This window comes from Zophobas morio, unplaced genomic scaffold (genome assembly GCF_036711695.1).
Source record: "Zophobas morio isolate AGI-343-1 ecotype UQ-CSIRO unplaced genomic scaffold, CSIRO_AGI_Zmor_V1 ptg000010l, whole genome shotgun sequence".
Classification (NCBI taxonomy): Eukaryota; Metazoa; Arthropoda; class Insecta; order Coleoptera; family Tenebrionidae; genus Zophobas; species Zophobas morio.
The window spans coordinates 4,212,543-4,230,834 of NW_026972115.1; the positions used below are offsets into that span (position 1 = coordinate 4,212,543).

The 18,292-nt window shown below is 39.5% G+C and overlaps 2 protein-coding genes across 4 annotated transcripts; one reads left to right on the forward strand and one right to left on the reverse strand.

The window, feature by feature from the left end:
- The first annotated feature begins 1,545 nt into the window (after nucleotides 1–1,545).
- LOC135126193 (uncharacterized) lies at nucleotides 1,546–16,439 on the forward strand. 3 transcript variants are annotated; one of them, XM_064052049.1, is made up of 14 exons: nucleotides 1,546–1,661; nucleotides 2,147–7,194; nucleotides 7,247–7,489; nucleotides 7,540–7,609; nucleotides 7,658–8,365; nucleotides 8,418–8,821; nucleotides 8,875–10,743; nucleotides 10,796–11,322; nucleotides 11,379–13,924; nucleotides 14,055–14,897; nucleotides 14,954–15,531; nucleotides 15,578–15,943; nucleotides 15,989–16,137; nucleotides 16,191–16,439. In XM_064052049.1, exons 11-14 carry the CDS (start codon nucleotides 15,300–15,302, stop codon nucleotides 16,335–16,337), a joined length of 894 nt encoding a protein of 297 aa, XP_063908119.1. In that variant the 5' UTR covers nucleotides 1,546–1,661; nucleotides 2,147–7,194; nucleotides 7,247–7,489; nucleotides 7,540–7,609; nucleotides 7,658–8,365; nucleotides 8,418–8,821; nucleotides 8,875–10,743; nucleotides 10,796–11,322; nucleotides 11,379–13,924; nucleotides 14,055–14,897; nucleotides 14,954–15,299; the 3' UTR covers nucleotides 16,338–16,439. The 3 variants fall into 3 exon arrangements, with proteins under 3 accessions (XP_063908119.1, XP_063908118.1, XP_063908117.1); XM_064052048.1 differs by having other exon boundaries at nucleotides 2,147–2,464; nucleotides 2,611–7,194; nucleotides 11,379–14,897; XM_064052047.1 differs by having other exon boundaries at nucleotides 11,379–14,897.
- Nucleotides 16,391–18,043, reverse strand: LOC135126192 (zinc finger Y-chromosomal protein 1-like). The gene is made up of 2 exons (XM_064052046.1): nucleotides 17,916–18,043; nucleotides 16,391–17,867 (listed from the first exon to the last, which is right to left on the reverse strand). Exon 2 carries the CDS (start codon nucleotides 17,839–17,841, stop codon nucleotides 16,423–16,425), a length of 1,419 nt encoding a protein of 472 aa, XP_063908116.1. The 5' UTR covers nucleotides 17,842–17,867; nucleotides 17,916–18,043; the 3' UTR covers nucleotides 16,391–16,422.
- Between the last annotated feature and the right edge of the window lie 249 nt (nucleotides 18,044–18,292).

An 18,292-nucleotide genomic window follows, 5' to 3' on the forward strand; every position in this document is an offset into this window, starting at 1 on the left:
TTTTTCAGTTTTATATGGGTTGTGACAAAATTTTGATTTCTCCTTGAAAAACGAAACATCACATATTTAAAAAAATTACGCTAGGAGCCCCTAAGATTTTTTAAAATTATTTAAAAAAAAAAGATTTTTTATATTAAAAAAAACACTAGGCACCTACAAGACTTTCTTTTTTAAACGCAAAAAATTGGTCGAAAGGTATTTATTTAGATAGATCTTCCCTCGCCTCTGAAGTAAAAATATATTACTAGTACATGCTTAACTTCAATTGTTTATGTTTATACATCGAAAATATGCGACAATTAAACACCCATCAATAAAATAACCATCGGTCTTATTAAATTGAAATTACAATTATTTTAAATGTTTAGTGTTTTTTTTCTCTGTGTGCTTTTAAGATACAATCAGAATTTTGGATAGATAATCCTCTACGTCTCCTGGGATTGACAAGATTTTTATTAGGATGCTATGACTCATTTCTGTGTAGACCAGAAATAAGAACAAAATAAACACCGAATTTCTGGGAAAATTAGTTAAATGGTTTCTAGTAAAAGATTATTCTTAATCACAACATAATTGGTCTTTCAAGTATAACCCGTTTATTTATGAGGGGTGACGTTAAGCTCTTTCGGTGATGTGTATTTACCTGCTCTCATCCCCAATAAGCCAGAAAATTTTCTGTAATTACTCAGCTTGTAAAATATTTTCGAATATGTTTTTCAGCATGTGATTTAAAGCTTATTTATTATGTGATTTTGATTTTCCAAAAAGAAATCTATTTTAGAAGAAATTACTACAGATGTGCGGAAGCAAAATTTGTAATCGAATTCACCTTTGGAAAAAGAGGATAAATTCTTCAAAATTTTGACTTTTTTAATAAAAGCTATCTTTGGAAAAACAGGGTAGATTTCATAAAATTTGGTTTTTACCCTATTTTTAAAGAATTTTTTCTTGAAAAAGTTGTGTGCTGAAGGGGTGTATTGTTTTTATTTATAATAGATAATTCATCTATTGTGTTTTTGAGAAAACTTAACAAATACGTCAATATAATGTACAAATAGCTTGTTTGTTTGTTGTAATAGAAATTTAAATAAACAAAAGTCGCATACAGAAATTCCTTCCTCTCTAAACAATGACTCATTAAAGCTTAAAATCGCGTTTTATGTGGCACATTCTTGTGATAAGAACAGCAATTTCACAATTCTCAAATAAAGAATTATTCCGTTATCAATATAATGAAAACAGTTAGCTATGATAAAAGTGGAAACACCCATAACGATCTGCGTCTAACGTTGGTGACGTCAGCGGAACTCTGCAACCCGACGCCAACGAGATTCTTCTAGAATTTTTTCCAAATCTCAATTTCCGCCGAATTTCAGACAAGGAAATCATTGCCATTCCTCTTTTCGTGAAAAGAATAGTCATTTCCCGTCGATTTATGCCAATTTTGACCCTACTACGCCGCAAATCTCGGATCTGCTTTTCCCTCCACCGCGTAGGATTACAACTTCTGGCGTGACCTCTCTATATAAGCGAGCGCGTCATCTCCCGTCGCCATTTTGTGGTGGTCGCCGACGAGTGAAGAGTGCAGTTCTGTGCAAGCTCCGTCCCCTGTCCTCGGGCTGCATTCTCCAGAAATCAGGCACTGTAGAAACCGTAATCAGGTGTGTTATCACTAACTTTCAAAAACAAGCGCTGATAAGAGGAGATTTTTTGAAAAAAATTTGTGAAAATTTTCCGTATGGGTTGCTCGGTTGGCCACAAAGAGAGCACGGTAAATTCGTTATGCGATTGGATCAATAAAGTAAAATTCAAGAAAACAAATTGCAAACAGCGAAAGCGTAGAAATCTCCTCGTTCAGGCTGTTTTATCGAGCGCCCTTTCGCGGGCCGAACACGAATTAAAAATGAAGCAACAAGAGCGAAGACTGAGGTGGGAGCTGATCAAGGCCAAGGTGACGGAGAAGGTCGACTGTTCCAAGGACGTGCGGTGGGACGAGTCCGTCTGCGAGGAGATCAACACGAGTCTCGATCACTTCATGAGCCAAATGAAATTAGTGCAATTTTCGAAAGCTTGATTTTGACACACTAGCTTAGAAGATCTCGATGTGATAATTATTCTGTGATTTTACGGAGTTTTTTCATTGCAGTCACCTGGGGGGTCCACTGTCCGAATCTGGTAGCCTGGATTGTGCCCGTATTCGGTTTGTAATGTATCACTCTATGTACAAATTAATTTAAGTTTGAATCGATTAAGTAGCATTTGTAAGACTAGTATTTTTCCAATTTGATCTAATAAAAAAAACAAAAGAGTTGAGTAGTTTTCGCATCTGCTCCTGTTGTTCCTGTGTACTAATTGTTTTGAATTTACATGTGAGCCGAGTCCTGCTGGTAAAGGTACCTTCAGAAAGCGACTTAGCCATTACACCCAGAAAGCACGTTGCGCACGGCTAGGGCGACACCCACTGGTAAACAAACCCACGAAGTATCCCTCCTCGACACCACCTGTTCATTTTTTGTGAACATCAACGTGGCGCCCGAAGTTCACAAATAATAAACAGCGGTGCTGCACGTTTCTGTATGGATGAATGCTAGCGGATGAATCTTTCTGTAGGGCGGCAGCCGAGCTACGCCTTTTCGAAAGCTGCTGACGCTATAAGTAGAGGAATGGAACACTTTCCGTTACTTGCTCGAACTCTGTCGGACATACGTACTGCAAAAACGTGCCCTTTGGGGATGTTCGAGTAACGGTAAAGTACCTTTTGGTCCTAACTGTTAGCCACTTGAAGTGGCCTGTTTGGAGTTGTGTTTGGTTATTTTTTGTCAGGTGATTGGACGCTGGTCATGAGCGGCCAGGCGAATTAAGCGCTGAGGATTGCGGTAAAAGGCTTGCTGTATCTAACCTAATCGTCGAAGTTAGAAAGCGAAAGGCGATTTATCAAGTTGCGTCAATGCTGTTGAATTTTAATACGGAGGAGAAAGCTGCTCATGCAGGATAAAATGGGTCAGGTATTTGTAATGAGTTTGAGTTTTACGTGAATTTTCAGGATTTATGAGAAGACGCTATTCTAATAATTAATACAATAAAGTATCAGATTTTATTTGAAGAGTAATAGATTTGTTTAAAATTTCACGCAAATGTTCGTAACAGTTTTAAGTAACTCAATAGTCGCAAATAGAAAAGTACGTAACGTCGTCGTTCTTCAAGTTCACGAAGAGGACAGGATAAAGGAGCATGTAAGCATTTGAACGTGGACACAGGATTTTTTTCAGGACTTCAGTTAGAAGAACTTTGTCTTTATTAATATGTAAAGTAATTTAAACCACAATTTCTTTAAAGTTGAGCTGCAGGTAATGTTTTACAAAAAGTTACGAATATTTGCAGATGTTGAGTTTCGAAGAAATTTATTTTGCAACTCAAATAAAAGTGCACTAGAAAGTAATATGCAAGTAAAACCGGAATCTTTGATTACAAATTTCTCACTATGGAGTTCTTTGAAAATCGACAACCGGTAGTTTTTACAATGCAAGGTAGTGCGATTTAAATTTTAATAGGAAGAAAGAATGCTCGACGCGATAGGAGGTAGGCTGTGGGAGCTTCTTAAATCCGACTAACATGGATGAAGAAACAGGTACTAAGTAAATCGAATGTGCTAGCATTAATACAAACATAATTTGCTAAATGTTTTAACAATAACCATGTGCTCGTGACCGCGTCGAAGTAAAGTTTTGTAGATTACGTAACTTGCAATCACAAAATGCACCGTGTGCGGGCAGAATTTTTCCATTGTGCTTCAGTATTGTGACGTCAACACTTCCACTCGAACGAAGTAGCCCATTTTTAAGTTCTTTCGCATGTTGGACTCGAAGAATGGTAAAATTTGTGCCCCCAATCCTACAACTGTTGCAGCAATAAGTGCTTCCCACATCATTATTTCGCATTACATGGCATTAGAATAGATGATCGCAGTTCCATCACTAGTTACGCAATTATTAAGGACATACAGCCTAAGAAAAGGAGGTTTAGGTACTGTATGCATGCAAAACATTTAATGTTTGTAGGTTTTGATAAAGCCATGAATCGAATAACGTGCAATCACGACGAGAAACGACGATCAACTTTCAGGACACTCGTTACAAATACACGATTGATAAAATCGCAAGTATTTTTGCAATATCGAAATTGCTCTTGTTCCAGAATTTGCTAAACACGAGGTTATAAATGTCCAGAAAAAGATATTTTCCTTTGTAATTTATATAATATGACTAGATTTAATCAAGCTTTCAAGTACTGGGAATATCCCACTTCAACCGTAACCACATTCGCAAAATAATTTTTTATAGATTTATTTTATTATCGACGCAAAATTGAAGTCGCATCCTAGAATATAAGAAGTTCTCGGCAAATAGTTAGAATAAACGAATGTACAGTTCAAGAAGTTTCCGCTCTTATTAATTAGGAACAATACAACTTTGAGGGATTGAACAAACGGTGCCAGGTATTCAAACATGTAGACCACCTGCGTTATTAGTTGTAGGAATTTTTCCACCAACGGTTTCTCATCTCATAAGAAGGCTCGAAATTGCGTCATTTCGGTTACCCATTGATGAAATCTCGCCGTCTACATTATACAGGACTACAATCGCAAGTATTCTTGGAATATCCCCAAGTGTGCTTCTTCTTATAGGATCATCGGTTTGTTCATTCCCCACGGTATTAAAAGTTTACAAAGCCATCGCCAAAACTCCTTTCTATTTATACAACAATGGAGCTGAGAACCAAAGCAATGTCGCTATCATGGCCACCGTGAATTGCAAGTATTCTTTACACCTAGAGCATCGCAAAGTGTCCCTTGTTCCAGACTACTAAATACGTTGGAAAGCTGTCCCTTGTCAGTCGCAAAAGGTTTTCTACTTATATACCGTCATTTGCCGCCCAAACAACTAAAAATTGCGCAAGTATTTTTGCAAATACGAGTATTGTAGGATTAAAATCGTGATAAACAACGAGCTGCATGCAAATCTAGCTAAATTACGATTAGATTCTCTTGATTCGAGGATCCCATCGCTAACGTATGTTGTTCGCTTGGTTGTGGATAGTAGTAACTGATTGTAGATCGCACGATGAAGTGGCCAAACATCAATTATTAGTCGATCGCTCAACTCTTCAGAATAAACCCGAGGCAAAATCAAAATCCTTCAGTGACAAGTGTTTTCGCGCACCAAATTATAAGTGAAGGTATTTCATACGTCGTGTCCACAAAACCGTTGTTTGCAGATCGCATCGACGTTTCTTCTCAATGAAAATTCGTCAAGCTAAATACGGAAAGTGCGTACGTGACTCGCTGCATCTTTAGTCTTCTACCACAGTCGGGTCATCCCTCTACATTATCTTCAATTTCCGTCGCGAAGTATCACAATATGTGTTCAAACTCGACGTTAAGTTTCGTGGTTCCAGATTTAAACAGGATTCACATTCCATCGAAGACGCAAATCGAGTCACAGTTCCTCCCAAGTTCGGCCGTCTCAGCTATATCAACAACGATCAATAGTTTTTACATCCAACTTGTGACGAGTCAAGAAAGTCGTTGAAACGTGTTTGTTCGGTCTTCACTTTTCGTCGCAAAGTATCACTGTATGTGTTCAAACTCGACGTTAAGTTTCGTGGTTCCAGGATTCGCATTTCAAGGAAGACGCAAATCGAGTCACAGTTCCTCCCAAGTTCAACTATATCATCGATTAATAGTTTTACAGTCAACTTGTGATGTCCAAGAAAATCGTTGAAACGCGTTGATTCGGTGCATTCTTCGGTCAACCTGAATCGCGAAGTATCATTATTTTTTTCAACGCAGAACTACAAATTGATGATTGCAGATCCAAATAGTCGGTCTTTTGCGATCAAGAATCGACGGGGCGTTGCTGCAGAAGAAACGTCGGTCGTTAGACACCGCAAGTATATTTACAATATCGCAAAGTTGTATAGTTTTTAGAAGTCAAGTTCTGAGACAACGGCCACGTTAGTACGGTTTTATTTCTACCGGCACCCGTGACACCGACAAGGTTTGTCAATACAATAACATGAATGTTCACAGAATTGAAAATGCAAAAGTGATTACGTCATCAATATAGTGTACAGGAATTTTTATAATTTTGCGCCCGTGTAAAACAAATTTTTCACTGCGATGCTGTAGGTTCTCAAGAAGCAACTTTAATCAACCGAATGAGAGCGTGAACGAGTTTATATTGGCACGTGATGTCACTGAAGCACTGCAGGGTCTTCATTATAGAAATATTGAGCAAAATTAACAGCAAGCCTACAACCGCAGGTATTCGTAAACGTCAAAAACACAAGTTGTTTTAGAATGATAAAAGCCAAGTTTAAATGCGGCGCACGATTCCACATCTTATTCTTTTTCGTAAATGATCTACACTTTCTACAAAAGGCAGCAAGAATTCACCATGGAACAAAATCTCATTACCTGAGTATCTGATCTTTTGTGTTCGCACCTATCGTGAAAAACTATATTTTATAGTCGCCAACCACAAACCACTAGAGGTAGTTCGTCCCCAAATCATAAACATCTGTCAAATACAGAGGCAATTAATTGAATCATCCTGAAGAAAAGATCACCGAGAATCCGACTCTATTATCACAGTAAGATACATACAGTAGGCCACAAATTCATTGTTCCTAGGACCACAACCGTCCCCACAACTTGATTGATTTCTTCATCTATCATGAAGACGACTCGGACAAATTGTGACTTGACGTAGACCCCCACTTTCGTCATTATAGATTCGGACTCTTTATCTTCTCTTCAGGATAATTACTACTAGCAACTTGCTTCGCTTTCAACGTCAATGTACCATCAGGTAACCTGAAGTAGAGAAAGCACCGCCTTATATTTTTTAGAACAAATCTTACCAACCTCAAATGCGCCCGTTCTCTTCATTGAAAAATACTTGGAAAATCTTAATCGAAACAAAACGAAAAGTCGCCCAAAGCCGTTAATGCGCAGGTTAGTGCACTTGAAGTACGCAAATCCGGTAGTTGTAGTCCCAAAGAATCGAAACGTGCTGAACTGGTACCTATGAAGTACACTACTCACCTAATTCGCTGCCCCCTCCATCCCCCCTAGCACCGTTTTTAACATTTCAACAGGAAAAGACGAGCAGGAAAGGATCGACGTACGCGAAGGTATTTAACGATTGTTATTGAAATTAAATGTTTTGACGAATTAAATTGATAGTGGCCCGAGGACAGGATCTCTGGACATCGCACTCCATCTGCCCCCACCGACACCACCATCAGTCACTAATAAAGCGTTGAAATCATTTGTTGTAACTGCTCCATCCAGATTGTCAGCCGTGGTTTCCTGAGTAGCAGCTGTAAAATTCGTCAGAGCGTTGAAAATAAAACCTTTTGTGAAAATTCTGCGTATTTTTTCCTGGTGATTGCATTTCAGGAGAAAATTTTTTCTTGGACGTCAGAGGTAAGTCGCATCTTTTGTCAAAGAATTTTTGTTATATGCAACAATTTTAGGAAGATTTCGAGGATTGAAGATTGAAACGTCATGGTTGAAGAGGATTGTGTGAATCCAGATTCAATAAAGGTAAAAAAAAGTTTTAAAATTGCTTGAAATTTCATTGTTATATTTTAGAATCTTCAATGGATTCGTAAGTATCCGGTTTCCAATTTTTTCGGGAGCAATAGCGTTGGTTTCTGCTGTAATTATCGAAACAAAAGTTCGGTCGTCAATTCCGGTTAGAAAAAAAAAACATCGTTGGATTTGAAATGGAAGAACGAAGATTGTTTCAAGGAGCTGGAGGAAGTACAACGGTGAAGATTGAAGAGGTTCGACGAGAAGAAAGAAGACTGCGACGGATCATCGGTTTCCAGGAAGATGAAGAACGAAGAGGATTTATCGAACAATTGAGGATGGATACTTCGTGGGATTAGAAGAGGATCGAGCCCGAGAAGACTGAAGATGATTTCATGGGAATCGGAAGAGGACCGGCTGATATTCGTGGAACAACGGAAGATATCGAAGGATGAAGAAAGAAGAACGCTCTTTGATTAGCGGATGAAGAACAACTTCCGGGAGATGAAAGGTTCAATAGACCGATGAAGATTTCGTGCGGTCAGAAGAATGAAGAAAGCTTCGAAGATTTCATGAGAATGTCGGCAAAAGAAGAGGATTTTTTAGAAGAGGATGGATATGAGTGTTGAGGAAAACGAAGATGAAGAAGAAGGAACAGGATCTACTTTCAAGAGGAACAGAGTATGTTGCGTCGAGGGAGAAAATTGTTTCAAGAAGGAAAACATCGAGTGGAAAATAGAAGATTTTTCGTGATTCAGCGTCATTAAGGTACTGTTTGCCCAAATTGTAAAGTATGAAAATTCAATGATATTTATTTCAGATCGTGTCGTAAGTATCCTGCTTTGTCTTTGGGTATTCACTAGGTACAACATTAACCGGAAATGACTGAATCATGGAAATTACACACTTCATAATGATAAGAAGACAACTAACTCCAAGGAAGACAGAAGAATGAAGAGGATTTCGACTATGAAGGGGATTTTGCGTGTCAAAAGAGTACTATAGATTTCGTGGGAATGAGATCAACGTTCAGAGGAATGAAGACTGAAGATGGTTATGCGTCGAACAGAAAACATCGACTTGCAGTGAAGCAGAAGAATGAAGATTTTTCCTGGGATTAGTTTAAAGAAGACGAAAATTTTGGATTTTCTCCTAAGATATACACATAAACGAAGAAGGTTTTTAAGATGTGAAAAAAATCTACGTGGAAGAAGGCAGAAGGAGGTAAATTTCGCGTCAAATTGTAAGATACAAAAATTTAGTAGGGTTAATTTCAGATCAGTTGTTGGCCCGTAAGTATCCGGTTCGAATTTCTTTGGGTATTCAGTAGTTACAGCATAAATCGAAAACAACGAACAGCGAAGATATTCGTCATCAAAATTAGAAGACCAGCTCCAACTTAAAAGGACGGAAGGGTGAAGACTGAAGATAGCGACGTGAGCATCAAAAGAGCATCGTGTAAGAAGGCAGAAAATGAAGAGTTCGTGGAAATCCGAAGAAGACGACAGTTTCACTGAAGAATGGAGAACGAAGATCGCAGAAGAGGACCAACATCTACGAAGATTGAAGAATGGAGGCTACGCAGCGACCAGAAGAGGTGCAACTTTTACGAGGATCGAAGAGTTGAAGACTTCGCGGCGACGAGAAGAGGCTCGACTTACGCAACCATTACGAACATCAAAAGATGAAGATAAACTTCCACGGTATTTGAAGAATGAAGACTTCACAGCGACAAGAAGAGGATTGACTTCACGGGGATTGAAGAATGAAGACTCCACGGCAACAAGAAGAGACTCAACTTCTACGGGTACTGAAAAATGGAGGCTCAGTCGCGTTCAGAAGATCAACTTCCACGGAGATCGTAGACGAAAGGAGAATGCATTTCGACAGAAACTGAAGAATTGAGGCTTCGCGGCGATCAGAAGGGTTTCGACTTCCCAAGACTGAAGATTCGGCGGCGACCAGATCGACTTCCATGGAGATTGAAGAGAGAAGACTTCGCGGTGTCCAGAAGAGGCTCAACTTCGACAAGGAATGAAGAATGGAGGCTTCGCAACGGTCAGAAGAGGATGATTTTCATGGGGATTGAAGAACGAAGACTTCGCGACGGTCAGAAGAGGATCGACTTTCATGGGGATTGAAGACTTCGCGGTGTTCAGAAGAGGATCGACCTTCAAGGGATCGAAGAATGAAGACTGCGGCGACCAGCTTCGAAGGGGATTGAAGAACGAAGACTTCGCGATGGTCAGAAGATGATGGACTTCCAGGGTATTGAAGACTGAAGACTTCGCGGCGATCAGAAGAGGATCGACTTCCAGGGGATTGCAGATGAAGACTTCGCGGCGACCAGAAGAGGCTCAACTTCGACGGAGATATAAGAACGAAAGCTTCGAAACGGTCAGAAGATATCGATTTCCATGGGGATTGAAGAACGAAGACTTCACAGCGACCAGAAGAGGCTCAACGCAACGAATGGAGGCTTCGCGGTGATCAGAAGAGGATTGACTTCCAGGAGATTGAAAAATGAAGACTTCGCGACGATCAGAAGAGGATCGACTTCCAGGAGATTGAAGAACGAAGACTTCGCAGCGACCAGAAGCGGCTCAACTTCGACGGGGAATGAAGAATGGAGGCTTCACGGCGACCAGAAGAGGCTCAACTTCGACGGGGAATGAAAAGTGGAGGCTTTGCGGTGACCAGAAGATCGACTTCCAGGGGGTTGAAGAAGACTTCGCGGCGATAAAAAGCGGCTCAACTTCGACGGGGAATCCAGAATGGAGGCTTCGTGGTGATCAGAAGAGGATCAACTTCCAGGGGATTGAAGAATGGAGGCTTCGTGGCGACCAGAAGAGGATCGACTTCCAGGGGATTGAAGAATGAAGACTTCGCGGGGACCAGAAGCAGCTCGACTTCGACAGGGAATGAAGAATGGAGGCTTCGTGGTGATCAGAAGAGGATCGACTTCCCGGGATTGAAGAATGGAGACTTCGCGGCGACCAGAAGAGGATCGACTTCCAGGGATTGAAGAATGAAGACTTCGCGGCGACCAGAAGAGGCTCGACTTCGACGGGGAATGAAGAATGGAGACTGGGACGATCAGAAGAGGACCGGGCGAAAACGAGAAATTGCATATGTTTTAGATTCAGGTAATAATCCATTAAATTATAAAATGAGAAATACTGGCAATGTAAATTTCAGGCCACGGAGGTATTGTTACTTCGAATTTATTGTGGGTATGGATCAACTCCCAACTTAAGGGAGACGGAGATGTAGGAGAACTTCGTAGAAATCTGAAAACCAACTTCTACTTCGGGAGAAAAGAATTTCGGTAAAGGAGAGAACAAATACTTCGTATGTGCCAGTAGAGGCTTCATTTCATAGAGTAAGGAATAAAAATGGCGTCGAAAATCAAAAATGAAGACATGAGAATCGCCAGAAGGTAGTTCTAGAGCATGGAGGAAAAGAAAAAATGACGAGAACTTATTGGAAAACCAAAGGTCAAATTCCAGAAGAGCGGAAATTTGAAAACAGCCACAACGAAAATTGCTGCGGCGACAACAAAGAAAGAAGCTTCACAGGAACCAAAAGGGCGGAAGAGGGAAGACATTTAGCACGAAAATGAAGAAGGAATAAAAGACCATAAATACTGTAGGAACAAATCACGACGAACAACAACTCATGAAGATATAAAATGGAAGATGTTAACAGGATTCATTTTTAATGAGGTAGAGTAGGAAGTTATTTTATGAAATAAGAATTTAATTATGTACGTCATTTTCAGATCTCTTTGTTACTGGGCCGGAAGTATCTGACTTTGAATTTTTCCAGTGCTCATTAAGTGGGAGTGGTAGAAACAAGAGATGAACGAATAGGGAAGAAGGAAATTATTGTACGTTCGAATTTTTCCACATTCAGGATAAAAAACGAAACTATGAAAATAACTAGAAGAGATAAATGAAGCAAACTCCTGAAAGATGTCATCTGATTTGGAAGAAAGAAGATTATAGAAGAAAAAGAACGCAAACTGCTTCATATAAGGAAGTTTGGGGAACAAAAAAACAACGAAAATAACCGTAGATAATTGAACATTTTCATCTACCGGTACTATTCCAACTTCCAATTTTTATGACTGAAAAGGACACTTGGATGTTGAAAAACAAAGAGAAGAGAAGCAACATTTCAAAGAGAATGAAGACACATTGATGCAAAGTAGAAGAAACTATTCTTGAAGAAGCAAGAAGAGGACTAGATTATAAAATATGGAAACCAGAAAAGAATGCAGTTTCAGAATTGATGATGTTGTGGAAAGCAGACAAATAATCCTTTCCAGAATGCAAAAATGAATACAGTTCTAGAATTAACGGAGTCGTGGAACACATAGAAGAATCTCCCTCAGAAACCGAGAATCAATACAGTTTCAGAATTGACAATGTTGTGGAAGATAGGCCAGAATTCAAAAATGAATGCAGTTTCAGAATTCACGGAGTCATGGAAACATAGAAGAATCTCCCTCGGAATGTGAGAATGAATACAGTTTCAGAATTGATGATATTGTGGAAGACAGACAAGAATCCCTTCCAGAATCTCGGAAAACAGTTTCAGAATTAACAATGTTGTGGAAGACACCAAATTTCAAGAATGAATACAGTTTCAGAATTGACAATGTTATGGAACACAGACAAGAATTCCCTTTCAGAATCCAAGAATGAATACAGTTTCAGAATTCACGCATTCGTGGAAGACAGACGAGAATCCTTTCCAGAATGCAAAAATGAATACAGTTTTAGAATTGACGGAGTCTTGGAAGACATAGAAGAATCTCTCAGAATCCGAGAATGAATACAGTTTCAAAATTGATGTTGTGGAAGACAGAAAAATCCCTTCCAGAATAAATACAGTTTCAGAATCGACGATGTGGAAGACAGGCCAAAATTCCCTTCCAAAATTCAAGAGTGAATATAGTTTTAGAATCGACGATGTGGTGGAAGACAGACCAAAATTTAAGAATGAATACAGTTTTAGAATTGACGAAGTTGTGAAAGACATACAAGAATCTCCTTCAGAATCCGAGAATGAATACAGTTTCAAAATTGATGATATTGTGGAAGACAGACGAGAATCCCTTCCAGAATCTCAGAAGACAGTTTCAGAATTAACAATGTTGTAGAAGACACCAAAATTCAAGAATGAATACAGTTTCAGAATTGACAATGTTGTGGAACACAGACAACAATTCCCTTTCAGAATCCAAGAATGAATAAAGTTTCAGAATTCACGCATTCGTGGAAGACAGACAAGAATCCTTTCCAGAATGCAAAAATGAATAGTTTTAGAATTGACGGAGTCGTGGAAGACAGAAGAATCTCTCAGAATCCGAGAATGAATACAGTTTCAAAATTGATGTTGTGGAAGACAGAAAAATCCCTTCCAGAATAAATACAGTTTCAGAATCGACGATGTGGAAGACAGGCCAAAATTCCCTTCCAAAATTCAAAAGTGAATATAGTTTTAGAATCGACGATGTGGTGGAAGACAGACCAAAATTTAAGAATGAATACAGTTTCAAAATTTATGTTGTGGAAGACAGAAAAATCCCTTCCAGAATAAATACAGTTTCAGAATCGACGATGTGATGGAAGACAGGCCAAAATTCAAGAATGAATACAGTTTTAGAATTGACGAAGTTGTGGAAGACATACAAGAATCTCCCTCAGAATCCGAGAATGAATACAGTTTCAAAGTTTATGGAAGACAGAAAAATCCCTTCCAGAATAAATACAGTTTCAGAATTGACGAAGTTGTGGAAGACATACAAGAATCTCCTTCAGAATCTAAAAATGAATACAGTTTCAGAATTGACTGGAGTTGTGGAAAAGATAGAAGAATCTCCCTCAGAATCTGAGAATGAATACAGTTTCAAAATTTATGTTGTGGAAGACAGAAAAATCCCTTCCAGAATAAATACAGTTTCAGAATCGACGATGTGGTGGAAAACAAACCAAAATTCAAGAATGAATACAGTTCCAGAATTGACGAAGTTGTAGAAGACATACTAGAATCTCCTTCAGAATCCAAAAATGAATACAGTTTCAGAATTGACGGAGTGGTGGAAGACAGAAGAATCTCGCTCAGAATCCGAGAATGAATACAGTTTCAATATTTATGTTGTGGAAGACAGAAAAATCCCTTCCAGAATAAATACAGTTTCAGAATCGACGATGTGGTGGAAGACAAACAGAATCCCTTCTCAGAATTGAAGAATGAATACAGTTTCAAAATTGACGAAGTTGTAGAAGGTAGACAAATAATCCTTTCCAGAATGCAAAAGTGAATACAGTTTCAAAATTGATATTGTGGAAGACAGTGGAGAAGAATCCCTTCCAGAATCCAAGAATGAATACAGTTTCAGATTTGATGAAGTTGTGGAAGACAGAAGAATCTTCTTCAGAATCCAAAGATGAATACAGTTTCAGAATTGACGGAGTCGTGGAAGACAGAAGAATCTCCCTCTGAATCCAAGAATGAATACAGTTTCACAGAAGATGGACGTTCGTGCGTCGGTGAAGAAATATACAAGCCACCCTTAAATGCTTAAAAACTACTTATAATTTTAATGAAGAAATTTCTCTGGATGTTTACACGCCCAGAGAAAACTGCCACATTGGAGTGGACAGCAAGGAAGAAAATTAAACTAACTGGGAGGAAGAATGGAAACTAAAGTTAATCAAATATTAATGGAGACTGGATATACCGTTATTTCATAGCTTTTGAAAACAAAATGGCGAGGAGAAGAATATAAAAACTTCTGAATGAAAATAAAATCAAACGCAGAGAAAAGAAGAGAAAGAAACAATTCGACGTAGAAGACAACCTACATAACCTGAAGAGGACTCGACGCGAGGGAAAACGGAGGAAGAAAGAAGAGGAATCGACGTGGAAGAATGAAGCACGGGGATAAGAAGATGGAAGAAAGAAGAGTGAAGACGAAGAATGTGAAGGTAGGACATCTAATGAACATCGACGTGTAAGAAGACTGAAGAAAGAATATGCTGCAACATGCAAACTCAAGAACAACTTAACATGAAGAACAAAAAAATTTGACGCTGAGGAAGACGGAAGAATGAAGATGCTGCAGAGATTGGAATTTCATAACGATGAAAAATGAAAAGTGAAACAAATTCTAAATCCTGAAAGTAATTGAAAGGCGTGAATACGAAACCAAAAGAATAAGGAGTACCATCTGGCAATGAAACGTTGACGGCATACAATTTAGAAAACTACCCGCATTTGTAACAATAAGGTAAATAATGTTAACAATTATTATTTCAAAACTAATTTTTCTTTTTGCCCTAACAGAAATACCATCCAGGGAATGGCATCTACTTCAATAAAAAAAACATGGACAAAACGAGAACATCACGTCTTCTAAATATAGTTGATTTTTTGTAATTTATAATTTTTTAGTGTCAAATTTTGTATTACATTTTGATTAAATTTATTTACCTATTTACACGTATTGTAATTTTTTTATGAATAAAGTAGCCCTAGTTGAAAGATTTATTATGATTTACTAATAAAAATTAGTGATGATATTTACGTGTAATTAATTCCAACTAGTGTATTTTTTGTACTGCTTTAAGTGGAAATAAACGGTCTTTCAACAATTTCTTAGTTTCAATTTTTGCACAATTAGTTCCATCACATGATTTTCTGCTCCAAGATTTTGCATAAGAGCTCTAACAGAATCTTAACTGCGTTAGGTCTTGAAGATGTCACACTCGGCAGTTTTATGAGTGCATCGACAGACGTTACATCATCTAAAATGTGGCGCTTCTTGGTGTTAAATTTATACTTCTCGTACCCCCTCACAGCAAAAAGTGCATGGGTAGAAATCCCCCAAGTACCCAGCAAAAAGACGACACCATTCGTTTTCGGTAAAAATTCAGCCCAAACAAACCCCACCTAATTTCTCACCCACAGGAACCCCCAAAGTCAGTTTCATCGAGCCAAAATTCACATCCACCACCCCTTCGAACCCCATGGTCTTAACCACAACCCCCCGACAAACAACGCCTCCTGCGTACCGAGAGATAATGACAACAAGCACGATTTCACCCCTGACGACGGCGCGCCAGTTGGAGAGAAACCACAACGAAAAACCAAAGACGCCCAAAGTACAACCGGACAAAGCGAAAAACGCAACCCAGACGAGCGAAAGCGCGTACTCTGGTTTCCTCCCGCTGCTACAAAGCATCCAGCAAACCCTAACAATAAACGCGAAAAAGTCGCTCAAAAACAAAATCTCTGTACTGACGAACTTGAGGGACAACTTGCTGGCAAACATAGGTAAGTTCGTAATAGCTCTGTCATAATTTAAAGTTTTTTTTTAAGATGAGCGAATGTCGGGTCTGTGGAGCAGATCCGACACACAGGCTGAAGCAAGGGGGCACGACGACGAGATGGACTTTCCGTCGAACGAAGGCGCTTTAATGACCATCGGGTTTTTGACTTTCGCGGTTTTTTTGATTAAGTTGGTTCTGGTTAGAAATTTCTATAAAAATTTTTATATTTTGACGAAAAATTTGTGTTTTAGAAACTGGTACATGCGCTCAAGAGCAAACAGGCGCCTGTGGTGGTGACCACGATAGCGCCAGCTACAGCTTTCATTGGCCGAAAAAAGCGAGACGTTGAAGACAGTTTGAAAATACTACAGTTTATTGAAGAATACAAATTTAGATAAATTTATTTCAACGAAAACAAAAACGAATTCTTGAAGAACCAAACTTAGTTTAACTTATTTTGTAACGAAAACTTCAATAATAAATTTAATTTTTGTTTTTTGTGGACGAGATATGCTTGGCCACAATGTGTGCCTTCAGGCTATTTTTGCGTGTGCTCTTATACCCACAGTCGTTGCAAGTAAGCCACTTGATCCCTTCAAAATTTCCGTGTTTCGTCGCCAGGTGGCCTTCCAGATGAGACTTCTGTTTACCTTTATAGGCACAGTGGGCACATCTGAACCATTGAATATCCTCGCTGTCTGTGTGTTTCGCTATCACGTGTTCCTTCAAGCGCGTCGTATGCTTAGCTTTATAATCGCACTGTTCACACCTAAACCAATTAATACTTTTCAAGTGTACGGTTCTTAAGTGCTTCCTTAGAAGACCCTTACTCTTGGCTCTATATTCACATTGCTCACACTTTATATCACAGTTATCATGTTTCAAAGAAACATGTTGGTTTAAATCAGACTTATGTTTGGCTTTAAAAATACAAAACTGGCATAGAAACCACTGAATCTGTTCATCAGGTGTATGTCTTGAGATTATGTGTTTTTTAAGATCCGATTTGCGTTTGCACTTAAGACAGCAGTGCGCACACTCGAACCACTTGATATCCTCGTTCCGTGTGTGTTTATACAGTATGTGGACTTTAAGGGTCGCTTTAGACTTAGATTTGTACGGACAGTGGGCACACTGCACCCACTCAACCACCCCATGCCTCCTACTCACATGAGAGCGAAAATTACAGCTGTCTTTGCTCGAATACGGACAGTGTTCACACTGATAACAATCAACCTTGTGTTTTTCTACATTGTGCCTTCGCAACTCTGCCAAATCCACACTCCCAAAACCACAATAAGCACAACCGAATTTCTTTTTTGTGCGTGAACACCTCGCCCTCTCTTTGCCAACCAACCCGTGCCCCCTCCTCAAATGCTCTCTGAAATTCGTGCTCTTAACCGACTCGTACGAACACTGGTCGCATCTATAAGCCTTCGCTTTGTGCTTTTTCAACAAATGTCTCCGTAACGTGCGCAGGATTGGCGCCTTGAAACAACAATACCCACACCTGAACGCTCCCGCGTTTATCAAGTCCAGGCACCGGTGGTCCCCAAACACGAGCTCCGAAAAACACTGAAAGTTGCATTTCCTACAAACGTACTTCTTCATGACTTGTGAAAGCCCCGCGAAATGGGGCTGGTTTTTGTGAAATACGCGGACGTGATTGTGGAGTTTGACTTTCACGTGGGTTTCGAAAGCGCACTGTGCGCACTTATATTTACTCAAAGGCGGCTCCATGCAGCTAAAAGAGTCGCCGGAGGGACGCTCGTGCTGCTTTAAGTGCGAGTAAAGGGTTACAAGAAAGTTGCATCTGTAGGGACACAAGTGGCAACGCTGGAAGTTGTACCTGAGGCTCGCTGTGGAAGGTTCTGGGGGGCTAACGTCGTCTGACACCTCCATATTTGGCGTACAAGTGGTACAAGCGTCTACAAGGGCGGCTGTGAATGGTGTGTCGAGGGGTTAGGGATACTCACATTTCGAATGATTTTCATCTTAGGCGGCACGCAAATAGCGCGTACCACTTTCTGATGCATTCAAAACGCGTCTCGTGGATGAACACCGCTTTTTTGTTATATTTATTAGAAGAAACGTCCCGCGGATTAACATAACCTCGAATGGAAAAACACGCACACGTGACCAAATCGCGCGACGCGATTGGCTGATGATGCGTTGCCAACATAAATAACGCAGTGATTAAAGTTGACTTTTAAAAATAACAGTAAAGATTCGGCAACAAATTTGGACTTTTGATTGATTAATTTATTAATTGTGGCAGGTTTAATTTAAAAATAACCTTGTTGGCGCTTTACGCGCGCGCAACAAACGCCGCTCTCTCATTGGTCGTTCGCCA